The 15871-nt window shown below is 38.4% G+C and overlaps 1 protein-coding gene across 4 annotated transcripts in view; it reads right to left on the bottom strand.

The window, feature by feature from the left end:
• Positions 1-15871, bottom strand: part of UVRAG (UV radiation resistance associated) — a 319155-nt gene that overhangs the window by 270463 nt on the left and 32821 nt on the right. For 2 of the 4 annotated variants that reach the window (XM_043907741.1, XM_043907747.1), the window contains exon 3: positions 9111-9145. The exons of the other annotated variants lie outside the window; for them this stretch is intronic. In XM_043907741.1, the coding sequence (XP_043763676.1) occupies positions 9111-9145 (35 nt within the window). The remainder of the gene's footprint in view (positions 1-9110; positions 9146-15871) is intronic. 4 annotated transcript variants of the gene reach the window in all.

Genomic DNA, 15871 nt, shown 5'->3' with positions numbered 1-15871 from the left:
GACACTAACTGGCACTGTTTCTCCAGAGTAGGCACTTCATAAAAATATAAATTCAGGAAAAAGAATATCAAAATGGACAATAAGCACTGGAAGAGGTGATCAATTAGAATAATACATGAGGAAATGTAAATTAAAATCACAATATACTACCACTAGCCCACCAGAATGGCTCAAATTTTCAAAACAAACAATAACAAGTTTGGGCAAGAATGTGGAGCAACTAAACACTGCACACTGCTGGCATGGATATGACCGGAACAAGGAACTTTGGGAAACTAGCTGGCAGTACCTACTGAAGCTGAAAACAGCCTATGATCCAGCACTTAGCTCCACTCTTATGTAGATACCTAACAGAAATAGATACACATACTTGCCAAAGGACATGTACATACAGAATTAATAAACAATTTGTATGAATCTCACTAATATGCTAAGCAAAAGAGCACATGCCATATAAAAGTTCAATAGCAAGCAGGACTAATCTAGAAGTCAGGATAGTGGTGGTCCTTGGAAGGAGGTAGTAACTAGCGGGAGAACACAAAATAATGCTGTTGTTCTTGATCTGGTTACATGGATCTGTTCCCTGTGAAAAGTCACCAGGCTGTTATTTCTGCCCTTTACTGTAATGTGTGCTGTATCGCAATACAAAGTAATAAGACAAAAATGTTCAAAGATTCAATAATGGAAAAAATACAGCATCTTACAAGGAGGTATCTACAGAGATAAAAACAAAGGCATCTCTTCATGATGTCATTTGGGGCCCTAAAGCCTGAAGACAGGAGTTGGAGGATTAACCATCTGAAAAGACAGCTATTTACTCCCCCACTATGTGTAAGGTCATCTCTCAACTAAACTCCATGTGCTCTGGAATATGAAATAGCGTAATTTCAAATTCTCAGCAGAAAAAGCATGAAATAACCACCCCTTTCCAAAGTGAAAAAAAAAAAAAAGACCTGGTGAATGTCTGGCCCGTAAATATGAAGGGCCATATTTAAGGGGTGGGATGACGGGCACAGGTGTGATGGGCACCAAGAATACTTCATTCTAAAACTAATTAAAAGTCTTTGGAAAGGAGAGGAGTCTTTTGAAGTTGTTTCTGTGGCTGAATAGATGACCTGAACCAACATTTTAAACCAACAGAACATTAATACAGCAGAACTACTGTCATTACAATCTTCTCATTACAATGACCTTCCTTTAGAATTTTATAGAATAGCTGCCAGACAATGACCAAATATTCCTGAGCTAGTCCACTCAGATACAGATATGGTCTGCCACATATTAAAGACTCCACTGCCCAATAATGTTACTATAAAGATCTAGATGATTTTCTACATTTAACCTATACATATAAGCCCATTGTCTAGATGGAACAAATTATTCAAGTACTAACATCATTTAAGGACCTATATCTTATTCACTGAAAGTACAGTGGCAGAATATTAGGATATTTATAGCTTTGAAAAGTTCACCTCCAGGAGAATCTAAAATAATTATTTATTCCCTGGGCAATTTTTCTAAAACACTGCTCAACTGATATTTATTAAAGGAACACATATATAGAAAAGTTTCACAAAACACAAACAAGTTGTCACCATTTTATCACTCAAAAACAAACATACGGTCACAAGAAACACAACTAAGGTTTCATAAAAGCTGTTTCAACTTCCCCAAAACATACCTAACTCTCAGGAATGGCATACTAAATTCATAAGCAGTAATTACTCCCCATTCTGTTCTTTTCCTCTATTTCTTTGCAGTGATCACTGAGGAAGGCTTTCTTATCTCTCCTGGCTATTCTTTGGAACTCTGCATTCAAATGGGAATATTTTTCCTTTTCTCCTTTGCTTTTCTCTTCTCTTCTTTTCACAGCCATTTGTAATGCCTTCTCAGACAACCATTTTGCCTTTTTGCATTTCTTTTCCATGGGGGTGGTCTTGATCCCTGTCTCCTGTACAATGTCAGGAACCTCTGTCCATAGTTCATCAGGCTCTCTGTCTATCAGATCTAGTCCCTTAAATCTATTCCTCACTTCCACGGTATTGTCATAAGGGATTTGATTTAGGTCATACCTGAGTGGTCTAGTGGTCTTCCCTGACCTGCCTCTTGAGAAAACTGTATGCAGGTCAGGAAGCAACAGTTAGAACTGGACATGGAACAACAGACTGGTTCCAAATAGGAAAAGGAGTACGTCAAGGCTGTATATTGTCACCCTGCTTATTTAACTTATATGCAGAGTACATCATGAGAAACGCTGGCCTGGAAGAAGTACAAGCTGGAATCAAGACTGCCGGGAGAAATATCAATAATCTCAGATATGCAGATGACACCACCTTTATGGCAGAAAGTGAAGAGGAACTAAAAAGCCTCTTGATGAAAGTGAAAGAGGAGAGTGAAAAAGTTGGCTTAAAGCTCAACATTCAGAAAACTAAGATCATGGCATCTGGTTCCACCACTTCATGGGAAATAGATGGGGAGACAGTGGAAACAGCGTCAGACTTTATTTTGGGGGGCTCCAAAATCACTGCAGATGGTGACTGCAGCCATCAAATTAAAAGACGCTTACTCCTTGGAAGGAAAATTATGACCAACCTAGATAGCATATTAAAAAGCAGAGACATTACTTTGCCAACAAAGGTCCGTCTGGTCAAGGCTATGGTTTTTCCAGTGGTCATGTATGGATGTAAGAGTTGGGCTGTGAAGAAAGCTTGAGTGCCAAAAAATTGATGCTTTTGAACTATGGTGTTGGAGAAGACTCTTGAGAGTCTCTTGGACTGCAGACAGATCCAAACAATCCATCCTAAAGGAGATCAGTCCTGGGTGTTCATTGGAAGGACTGATGCTGAAGCTGAAACTCCAGTACTTTGGCCACCTCATGCGAAGAGTTGACTCGTTGGAAAAGACCCTGATGCTGGGAGGGATTGGGGGCAGGAGAAGAAGGGGACGACAGAGGATGAGATGGCTGGATGGCATCACTGACTCGATGGGCATGAGTCTGAATAAACTCCGGGAGTTGGTGATGGACAGGAAGGCCTGGCGTGCTGTGATTCATGGGGTCGCAAAGAGTCGGACACGACTGAGCGACTGAACTGAACGGAACTGAATTATTCCCCAGCCCAAAACTCTCTCTCCTTTGTCTCATTCACCTTTATTCATCCTTCATGTCTCAACTTAGGAATTCCTTATTGTGAGAAGCCTCTCCTAATCACCCTCACCAAACTAAAGATAAATGACATTCCTAGATGTTCCCAAAGAATCCTGTTCCCCTGGTCTTATAACTGCATGATGATGAAGTTTAACACAAAGTAACGTAAGATGGCTAAGCAAGAGGATCCCACTCCCTTCTCTCTCTCTCTATCGCGTGCGCACACGCGCACAAAGATGAAATGTTAATTCAGTTCAACTAGAACATACACTTCTGTGACAACCCCTCAGGCCAGTAACTCATAAAAAGTATTTATATTGTCCAGTCAATTTTTTCCCAAAGATTTAAAAATATCTCTGGCAGTCTCAATTCAAACAGAAGTTTTGGTTCTGATAACTCGGTCACATGCTTTCCCTAAAAGCACATGCTCTAGAACTTTGTTTATTCAATTCTAAGGCCTGTCACTGACCTCTGTTAGACCTCTAGAAGACATTTAACCAGTAGAAGGGAATGTGATCTAAGGGGGGCAGCACAAGGCTGTGAAAGAGATGGACTTTCAAACACACAGAAACTAGCTATCACGCTTCTTCTGCCACCATGAGATTTTCAATTTTCTAATAAAAAAAGAAAAACTTCTTTTTTGTAAAAAATAAAATATGCAATAATTAACTTGATAATTGTTAAAGATGGTGCACATGGGTTCACTGGGCTTCCCTGATAGCTTAGTTGGTAAAGAATTGGCCTGCAATGCAGGAAACCCCGGTTCAATTCCTGGGTCAGGCAGATCCACTGAAGAAGGGATAGGCTACCCACTCTAGTATTCTTAGGCTTCCCTTGTGGCTCAGCTGGTAAAGAATCCACCCACGATTTGGAAGACCTGGGTTTGATCCTTGGGTTGGGAAGATCCCCTAGAGAAGAGAAAAGCTACCCACTCCAGTATTCTGGCCTGGAGAATTCCATGGACTGTATAGTCCATGGGGTCTCAAAGAGTTGGACATGACTGAGCCACTTTCACTTTCTCGTGGGTTCATTACACAATTCGCCTCTACTTTTGTACATACAAAACCCAATTTAGAGAATTTAGTTACTTCCATTCTTACTACTTCAATTATTCTAGTTTTTAATTAATCAATGGCCCTTCAATAATGTTAAGAATGTTAACTTCCCCCTGAACCAAAAATCAATAAATAACTACTTTGGAGGGTATGGTTAGCTGAACCCTGAGATAAGAAAGCTGAATTATACATTCACCATTAACTGTTCAATGCTAAATATATCTGAGAAGAAATCAGGACTCTGACATATAACTTAGAGACACAGCTCCACCATCTAGCCTGTCAACAGCAGATTATTCTAGTTAATGCAACAGATACTGGACTTCACTGTGCCAGGGACATTAGAAAATAGAAAAATGAATAAGCTAGGGGTCCTTGTTCACCAGCTGCCCTCAATTTTGTGTTACCTCTCAAAAACTCATTCCCATGCCATCCACCCCTTGACTACTATCTGCTATCTCTCCAGGTCGCTATCTCTCCAGGTCATTTCCTCTGTTGTCCTGATCTTCAATTCCTTTCTCCTTGTCTCTGTTAAGCTTGTCAAAATCTGAAACCACTCACTCTACTCCAGCCATACTAACTTCTTAGCCATTCCTTGAAAACCTCAAGTAGACTCCTACCTTCATCTTTTCCTACTTCTTGGCCTGGAACAGCCTTCCCCTCTTAGATACATGGTTGCTTTCAGTCACTAAATCGTATCTGACTCTGCCATGTCATGAACTGCAGCACACCATGATTCCCTGTCTACCACTATCTCCTGGAGTCTGCTCAAGTTCATGTTCATTGACTTGGTGATGCTATCTAACCATCTCATCCTCTGATACATGGTATGTTCCCTCATTTTTTTCAGCTGTCTGCTCAAATGAGACCTTTCATGTGACTACCACAGAAATTCAGCCACTACCCCTGCCAGATACTTTATTATACTGCTTTATTTTACTCAGTTATATTTATTACCATCTAACATATTCCAATTTACGAACTTCCCTGATGGCTCAGATGGTAAAGCATCTGCCTACAATGCAGGAGACCTGGGTCCAATCCCTGGGTCAGGAAGATCTCCTGGAGAAGGAAATGGCAATTCACTCCAGTATTCTTACCTGGAAAATCCCATGGATGGAGGAACCTGATAGGCTACAATCCATGGGGTCGCAAAGAGTCAGAGACAACTGAGCAACTTCACAACACACAAACATATTCCAGTTTATCATCAATTCTAACAAGTATTTTTCTTCCATTGTAAGATAAATTTTGACTTTCAGTTCAGTTCAGTCGCTCAGTCATGCCCGACTCTCTGTGACCCCATGAACTGCAGCATGCCAGGCCTCCCTGTCCAGCACCAACTCCCAGAGTTTACCCAAACTCATGTCCACTGAGTCAGTGATGCCATCCAACCATCTCATCCTCTGTTGTCCCCTTCTCCTCCCGCCTTCAATCTTTCCCAGCATCAGGGTCTTTTCAAATGAGTCAGTTCTTCACATTAGGTGGCCAAATACTGAAGTTTCAGCTTCAGCATCAGTCCTTCCAAAGACTATTCAGGACTGATTTCCTTTAGGATGGACTGGTTGGTTCTCCCTGCAGTCCAAGGGACCCTCAAGTGTCTTCTCCAACACCACAGTTTAAAAGCATCAATTCTTTGGCACTCAGCTTTGTTTATAGTCCAACACTCACATCCATACATGACTACTGGAAAAACCATACCTTTCACTAGACAGACCTTTGTTGGCTAAGTAATGTCTCTGCTTTTAAATAGGCTGTTTAGGTTGAGTCATAGCTTTTCTTCCAAGGAGCAGCATCTTTTAATTTCATGGCTGTAGTCACCATCTGCAGTGATTTTGGAGCCCAAAAATATAAAGTCTCTCACTGTTTCCACTGCTTCCCCATCTATTTGCCATGAAGGGATGGGACCAGATGCCATGATCTTAGTCTTCTAAATGTTGAGTTTTAAGCCAACTTGTTCACTCTTTTCTTCCATTGTAAGATTTTTCTTCCATCTTTCATTGTAACATTTTTCTTCCATTGTTAAGATAAATTCTGACTTTAGAAATATTAAAATCAGTAAGGTCCTATACTCGTTGACCACTAGGTGGCAGTCATCAGGTGTCACTATCTACCTGCACAACCTTAATAATAGTTGTCTTTTTGTGTTTTTTTTTTTTTTATTGTAGTATAGTTACTTTACAATGCTGTGTTACTTTCTGTTGTACAGCAAAGTAAATAAGTTATATATATACAGATATCCCCTATGTTTTGGATTTCTTTCCCATTTAGGTCACAGCAGAGCACTGAAGTAGTACCTGTGCTATACAGGGACCTCATTAGTATACACAGCAGTATATAGCTGTTCTTAATATCAATTCTTTTAAGTTATTGACACTACTGACACTACCTGTGCTTAGTCTGCCAGTTAAAAATCTCTTGATTTAAACTGAAACAATCCTATATATAATATCTATCAATAATTTAAATTCAACACATTTTAAAAATATCAAGCATTCACAATAATGAAGAATAACCAGAAAGAACTTTCAGACTGCTAATAAGAATGTAAACAAAACAATAACTTTAAACTATTTAGCAATATATACTAAAACTTATAATATGCATATTCTCAGCAAGCCCACTTATAAATATATATGCAACAGAAATGCATACAAACATTCAACCAACAGATATATCTAAGAATATCCATAGCAATACTATTCATGTTAGCTCAAAACTAGAAACAAGCACTTCCCCCAGTAGACCAGTGGTTAAGACTCCACGCTTCCGCTGCAGGGGGCACAAGTTCATTCCCAGGTCCGATAACTAAAATCCCATATGCCAATGCAACGTGGCCAGAAAACAAACAAACAAAACCAGAAACTAACCAAATTCCCAGCAACAGAAGAATGGATAACTTCTGGTATATTCATACAATGAAGGACAATAGAGAAAACAAGTATACCTCACAATATGAACGACTCTTACAATATACAGTTAAGACATCAAAGTCAGACACAAAAGAACAGACACTATATGATTCCATTTCTACAAAGCTCACCAACAGGTAAATTAATTTATAGTGTTAAAAGTCAGAAAAGTGGGAGTCACTCAGTCATGTCCAACTCTATACAGTCCATGGAATTCTCCAGGTCAGAATACTGGCGTGTGTAAGTTGTTCCCTTCTCCAGGGGATCTTGTCAATCCTGGAAGTGAACCAGGGTCTCCCACATTGCAGGTGATTCTTTACCAGCTGAGCTACCAGGGAAGCCCATGTTAAAAGTCAGAGAGGAATAGTAACTGAAGATGGTATAAAGGGGCTTCTGGGGCACCGAAAATATTCTATTTCTTGATCTGGATACTGGTTACACATGTGTATTTAATTTGAGAAAACTGAGTTTTCACTATAGTAAAGGGAGTAAAATAAATCAAGGAGTCCTACTCTATTTGCTCCCTAAACCTACCCTCCCCACCTCTCAATTGTCCGTAGACCATTTCTGTCTCCAACTGAGCCAGGATAGGAGCAGAAACGATATTTAGCAGCTACCATATGTCAGGTTCCCTGGTGGCTCAGCTGGTTTTCCCAGCAGTTCAGTCGTCAGGACTCCAAGCTCTCACTGTTGAGGGCCTGGGTTCAGTCCCTGATCAGGGAACTAAGATCCCCAGAGCCACGTGGCATGGCCAGAAAAAAAAAAAAAAGAAAAAGAAGACAGCTTGATGAAGAGCAAAGAGTAGTACAGACTTGAAGATGGAGGGCCTGGATTTGAGTTCTGGTCCCACAGTTGTGTGAGACTCTGCAAAAGCCAGACACTCTCTGGATGTCAGTGTCTTAAGATCTACCCTGTCTACAAGTTGCTCTAAGGATCAAAATGAGGTAACAGATGTAAAGGATTCTGTAAAGATAACACATTGTAGTTACCCATTTATTCATCTAACGAATATTTACTGAGCGGCTACAATATCCGAGACTCTAGGGTTTCAAAGGTGAACAAGACTGGCAAGGTCCCTACTCTCATGGACTTCACACTTGTACGTGGGAGACATAATAAACAGATAAATGGGCAAGTTGCCAACAGTGATAAACGCTCTAAAGAAAATAAACAGAGTGATGTGCAAAAGAGTGGCAAGGGAACTACTTTAGATGGAATAGTCACAGACGGCCAGGCTGAAGTGACATAGCTCAGACCTCAAAGGATTCTTTAGCCAAGTGAAGAAGCAAGGAAACAGGTGCTTGTAGGCATAAGGAACAAGGCAAGTTTGGCATGTTTGAAGCACTGAAAAAATGAGGTAAGACTGGAACACAAGGCTGAGTGAGAAAAACTGTTCGGAGACAAGTTTGAAAAAGTGGACAGGCACTAAATCCAGTATGGCTGGATTGTTAAAAGAATATTACCAGTACCATAAAGCTTTTCTTTTTATTAACATGGCCAAATTGAATCATCATGCAAATATCTAGTGTATCCATTCGCAAAAGAAGGCCATTTCCAACCTTCTACTTGAGCAACTCCATGGCCAAAAAATAAGTGGAAAGATCCTATACAATGGCCCTAGACATAAAATTCTTAAGAACTACATATGAAAACATCATTTATTATGATGTTTGGAAAGTCAAATAGTCAAAAACCTCAAGAGCAAACAGAAATGACAGAATTATAGAATGATTTAAAAAAAACAAAGGTTTTTAACAGAAAAAGTGTCACTGCATTCAGCAAATATTTATCAAGCACCTACTTTGTGCCAGGTATGCTCTAAGCACTAGAGATACATCAATGAAAAAAATCAGTGAAGATTTAAGCAATAATTGAGCAGAAGATTTAACTGTAGAAATATAATACCAGAACTGAACTTCAACTTATTTTATGTCTCAGCATTTTCTAAAATAGGAGTCATAGGCTTAGTCATATGCACCTGTCAGAAAGCAAACTTACCAAGGAATTCTTAATCACTTCACTCCTATAAAATTCTGGAAAAGAAGAAAAAGAACAATAAGTGATGTGGAAGAAAATAAGCTCACTAACTCTTAATCCTATAAAATTTTTAACATATGCTCTAGTTAAAAAAAAAAACACTTAAAACATTTTCAAGGGTCTATTCTCTCTATATATTTATCTGTAAAAATTAAAATACAGATAATTATTAAATAAAAGTTTTTTAATTGAAGCATAGTTGATTTACGATGTGTTAGTTTCTGGTATACAGCAAAGTGATTCAGTTGTATGTATACAAAGATTTACTCTTTTTCATATTCTTTTCCATTACAGTTTATTATAGGATATTGAATATAGTTCCCTGTGCTACACAGTAAGACCTTGTTTAAAATTAAGAAGTTTTAAAGGGAAAAACACTGGTAAAGAAAGGTCAAAATCTATTAAGATTTAGTCATTTTTCCCTGACTGGCTCCTTTTACCCCAGAGTGTAAGGTAAGGCCTTAAGAACTCAGACTTTATTCTCCCTTAACTACTGCCATCGTCTACAAAAATTCTATATGCTCTGTTTGTCTCAAACATCTCCAATGATTATCCATTGTAGTACTGTGGACAGAACATTCATCTAACAACCAGGGAACCGAAGTTCTAGCTCTACATGTCATTAACATTCTGCCTCTCATTTCCTTGGGCCCATTTCTTCATGACACTTTTGACAATCAGACTAATAATCAAGGCCCTCTGTAGCCACTAAAATTCCATGATTCTACACACCTTCATTTATACTGTAAATGTTACAAAACCTGAAGCTACAATCAAAAGAGAAACTGTGTCAGAGATTCAATGGAGATACAATGAAAAGACAGACTGTGTCAGAGGTTCAAACAGACATTCCTAAGAACCCTTCAATATTGCCTCTGTTGTCTCTGCCGAAGTTACTCTGTGATGCTCTGTCAATGCAAAGCCTATAAGGACTCTGTACCTGTATGCTGCTATACGGCAACATTTCCCATGGGTGATGCACATATCACTGATATATGAGACGACGTTAAGTGATACATGGGTAAACTTTACTTTTTTCTAACATTGAAATTTACAACTCATATGCCCAACCCCTAATAGTAAGCTCCATAAGGGCAGTAGCATTTGTTTTGTATAACTGCTGTCTCCTCAACATGTAAAATTATTCCTGGCACAGGGTAGGCACTCAGTAAAATTTTGATTGAATCAACAACTTCACAGATTGTGGGAAAAATGGACTTCTTAAAATATATTCAGTATGTAGCATTAAAGATGAAATTCAAAGAGAGTGAAACTTGCCGAAGTAGTCCACAAGACTGAAGTTTGGGAATCATCAAGCAGTAAAGGAAAAGTGGACCTGGATATAAAGTTCTGGGCTAGGTCTTTTGGTTAAAATGTTTCTTCACAGAACATAACATCTATACTATTCCATGCTTGTCTTCCCTTAAAAAATAGTAATAGTGATAATCATCCTATTTTGTGGCAAGACAGCCACAACACACTAAGTGAAAAAAACAGGTTCTATGAGAAAATTTACCACAGGATCCAAATTTTTACAATTACATGAACAACATTTATCTTAGGTGATAGGGTTAGGCTGCTTGCTTTTATTTTTTGCTTGGCAGTTTTTAAATTTTTCTATTTTGAATAATTACTTTAAATAAAAGAAGGGATAATTCTAATTGTTCTTGGAAACTTTTCTTGATGAATATTTAAGTTACTGATGGTTTTTTGATATTTCAAGTAATACTATATATAATCTTTGCAAGATATATATCCTAAGACACATGTATCTATAAGATAGACTTCAAGTGAAATTGCAGGGTAAAAGGGAAAAAAAGCTTAAATTTGATAGATATTGCCAGATTGTTCTCTATAAACACTGTACCAATTTACAGTCCCACTTAACACTAGCCAACCCTACACATTTTTCTTTTTAATTAGTTAACTCATTGGCTGTGCTGGGTCTTCACTGCTGCATGCGGCGTTTTCTAGTTGCGGAGAGTCGGTGCTAGTCTAATTGCGGTGCACGGGCTTCTCATTGCCGTGGCTTCTCTTGTCACAGAACACAGGCTCTAGGCACTCGGGCTTCAGGAGTTGCGGCACATGGGCTCAGCAGCTGTGGCTCGCAAGGTCCAGACTGCAGGCTCAGCAGCTGCGGCACACAGGGCTTAGCTGCTCCACAGCATGTGGGATCTTCCCAGAGCAGGGATCAACCCCAGGTCCCCTGCACTGGCAGGGGATTCCTAACCACTGGACCACAAGGGAACCCCAACCCTCAGTATTACTCTTTTCATTTTTTCCCAAACGGTTAACCAATACCAATCATAAATTGGCTACATAAATGTACATATGTATGTGCATGTGTGTATATATATACATATACATATGTTCTTTTCTAATACGCATACATATACTCTAAATTATTCCCAATATGTTTCTGGGGGTGGGGGAGACTTTTAGGGCTAAAATTGTGTTGCTTGTTATTACAAGGTACTTTCACTTAATATACTTTTGTATTGTCTAAATTTGCTGCAAGTATGTAATACTTTTTAAACCAGTGGAAAAAAATTAAAGCTATTCTGTTTTTCTTTTGAGAGAATTCCTCAGCTTAATCTGTAAAGTGTCTAACTTAAAGAATCTCCAACATATATATCTCCAGCTCTAAGAAAACGAACAGATTATTTTTTTCAAAACTTTGCTGACTAGCTATATATATACATAAATGAAACTAAACAATTTGCTTTCTCCATTAGACCCTCAAAATGGACTTGCTAATTTTAATGGATAAAGGTCAACAAAGGAGCCATACAGTTTGGAAAGGAATCATCGAGTCTAAAGTAATTTATAAAGTGCTAAATGTGGGCCTACACTGTCTACCATTCTGCTATATTTTGATTGTCAATGAAATCAGCAACATGGTACACAACAGAATAGTGAATTTAGGAGAATTTAAAGTGAAAAAAACAGTTCCAGTCCCCAATGCACCATGTATAAGCTTGACCCTGGACAAGTCAATTAACTTTTCTGGGCCATAGTTTCTTCACCTTTAAAGGAGAATGACACCTGGAAAATAACAGGGTTGTTATGAGGCCCAAATGAAATACTGAATTAACTATACTATATAAGCTATCATTGTTATTAATATAATTCTATGAATTTTTATTAATTCAACTTGAGCAAAACTATTAGACAAATAAATTTTCAAAAAGATATCACGCAATTCTAGTTCTACATGAAAGGGACTATTAGATACAAATGCTTCTCTATCCAAGCTAAGACCTAAACAAACAAAGCAAGCAGAGACTGCAAAGCATGGTTCCAATGGCATGTCAAAACATGCTATTATACAGCATTCCATTTATTCAACAAATGCTTTTTTAGTATCTCAACCTCACTGAGAAAAGAGGAAACAAACTTAAACTCTACTATGAAACTATTTTTCAACTATCAGATTGGCAAAATTTCACAAGTTTGATTGCACAGTCTGCTGGTCAGGCTGCAGGGAAAAGGGTACCCATATACAGCAAATGGGAATGTCGACAAGGACAATTTTGTAATATTTGTACTTCCACTCTGGAATTTACCCTAAAGCCATACTAGCACTCACAGAAAATAATATATACCAATGAATGTTCATGGCAATGCTGTGTATATAGCAAAAGACCAGAACAACTAAATGCTCATCCAAAGAAGTCAGTTAAATAAATTATGGCACAACTGTTCAATACAAAACTAAACAGAAAAAAAGAAAATTAGAGAAGCTCTTTATGAAATAATATGGGAAGACATCTAAAATATATTAAGTGAAAAATGCAAGGCACAGAAATATATATATATACACACATATATAATTTGGTACAATTTTTACTTGCAATTGCATGAAAAATCTCAGTAAAGATAAACCAGGGTGCAGCAAAAAACTAGTGAGATGGGACAGGTGAGAGGAAGATTTTAATACAAACCATCATATATATTTTGAGCCACAGACTGTATTAGCTATTCAAAAATTAAATGAAAATATCTGGGGGCTTACTTTGTGCCAAGAATTATTCCAAGTATTGGAAAGAGTGTGGTGAACAAAACTGACCCAGAAATTTCTACTCAAATGGAGCTTACATTTAGTGGACAGAGACATGCATTAAGCAAATAAGTAAACATACAGTTATGTCAGACTATCTGGAGTATCATGGAGAAAAATCTGATGTACCAAAAACAAGCCTTTCTCTGAGAATACATCTGGAGTGAAGACCTGAAAGAAGGCAGAGGAGCTAGTCATGTGGCTATCAAGAGGAGAGTGAGGGCAGATGCCTTTAAACTGAAGCCAATTTGAATTCAAGGAAGGCAGGAAGGGCAGTAGGGATGAGACAGAGAGAACTAGAAAAGTAGAAAGAGATAAGTGCCGAGAGGTGACAGATGGCCAGTTCATGAAAGGCCTAGGAAACAAAAAGAACTTTAGCTTTTACTCTGAATGAAACAGGAAGCCATTGGAGGGTTGGGGCGAGGAATAACATGAGCTGACTTTCATCTTAACAGGATCTCGGTTGAGACCACACTGAAAAGAGTGCGTGGGCAGACAGACCTGTTAGAAGTCTACTTCAACAACTCACACAACCACTCCAGGATAGTAGTTTGGAGGTAGTAAGAAAAGAAAAGGTAGATATATTTTGGTAGTAAGAACCAAAAATATCTGCTGGAAAATTGGGTATAGAATATAAAAGAGGACAACGCAGGGTGATTCCAAGGTTTCTGGCCAAGCAAATGGAAAGACCGAGTTGCCATTTTCTGATAGACGGATGAATACAGAAGATACATCAGAGTTAGAACATCAGACTCATTGCTGAATATATCAAGTTTAAGTCACCTCCTAGGCTCCAAATGGAGATGTACAGTAGGCAACTGATACATGAGTATGAGTTCAGGGGGGAGGCTGAAGCTAAAGAAACACATTTGTAAGCTGTTAGAGTGACAAGTGATATTTGAAACTACGACACATGCATGAGACCACCAAACTGAATTATGCAGAGATTGTCTTCTGATGTACCAAAACAGCTGGTTGGTAATCCAGGAAAGCACAGGTACTCACATTTCATGGGGGAAAAATAACTATGGCTGAAGAACAAACTTGATTTTTTAAAACTTCCACGTTTAAGAAGGAACCAGGATTAGAATCTAGCTCCTCATCCATTAACACAAGGCTTTGTTCTCCGAGAATGTAATAAATGGCGTTCAATTTGAACTACCTGAGAAATAGACAATCTCCTAAGAGCACTAAAAAAAGTGTCAAAAATCAAAAACACTCACACATAACTGCTTATGCTCTGCTGTGAATTCAGCTAAAATAAAAGAATAACTTAGAAATCAGCATTTCAGATATTCTTCCAATTCAAAAAAAACAAACTTCTTTTGAAACAGAAATGATGCCACTAGGCAGGTGGTACAGGTGGTTTTTAAGAAAAGCCTATAGGCCTTCCATTGTGGTCATCCTACACCAAGGGCCACATAATGATCATGCAATGAATATTCAAGTTTATCATCACAGCTCCAAGAAGATAAGGTGGTATTAATTAGGCTTACTAAGGAAAGAGTTTTCTGGCTCCTCCTATGGCAGTGAAAAGTTACAGAGCCGAACATGTGGGCCCAACAAGTCTATTATGTCAATAGACTTCATTCAACCATGACATTCTGGAGCACAGGGAGGTCTCAGAAGTCATCAATCCTCTCATTTTAGAAATAAATTAACAGCACACAAGAGGAACTAAATGTCCCAGCCAAAGGGCTGGCCAGTCAGTGACAGACTCAATACCACACACTGGACTTCCCTGTGGTCTGAAACCAGCAAGTCCCTTATTATGTTAATACCCATTTCATTGAAATAACTTCAAGAAGCAGTCCAAAAAAAAAAAACAAACAGAAATATTCCATAATAACTTCTAAGCTCAGGATATAAAGTAAACTAGAGAAGACAAGAAAAAGAACAACAACAACAAAAAAATCACTTTGTTTTCATTGTATCTCTTGGACAAGTTTTTACATCATGGTTATCAACCAGTCCCATGACTACTCTTTTTAGAAACTACTATTATGCCTGTTAACGTTACAATTCTAATAATAATTGCTATCATTTACCAAATACTTAAAATGTACTAAGTTCAATGTCAGTAACTATTATCAGAGGTAACAATGGAGCAAGAACACAGAAGTTCTAATAAAGACAACCAAGAACTGATTATATAGAAACCTATAAAAAATGTAAAGTACTTTGGCATTGTCATATATTGCTAGTGATGAAACCAATTAGTGAGCAGCAGACCAAATGTAATAAGATCTGCAAAAATACTTATACTCTCAGCACAGACAGTGACCAAACTGTTTCATTTTTCCTCTGGACACATAAGAAGACAATATTTTCCCATCCCCTATTCACCTAAAAAGGATGATGTAACTGATATACCGCTAATGGAATGTCATGGAATTGATGTGAAACATTTCCATTTAAAAATCTCCCTCAAATAATCCGTTTCCCTTGCCACACCAGAAGCATCATTCCAAAACAGAAGCAGCCTGGATACCTGAGCCACCAGTTAGAGGAGAACTGCCAAGCCAGTATCTGATAAGTAACACCTACACTGAACTCTGTTCAGTCGCTCACTTGTGTCCGACTCTGCAACCCCATGGACTACAGCACACCAGGCTTCTCTGTCCTTCACCATCTCCCAGAGATTGCTCACTGAACTTAGTGT

This window comes from Cervus elaphus, chromosome 1 (genome assembly GCF_910594005.1).
Source record: "Cervus elaphus chromosome 1, mCerEla1.1, whole genome shotgun sequence".
Lineage (NCBI taxonomy): Eukaryota > Metazoa > Chordata > Mammalia > Artiodactyla > Cervidae > Cervus > Cervus elaphus.
Note: the sequence above shows the minus strand (reverse complement) of the source record. Positions and strands in the feature narration are given on the sequence as shown.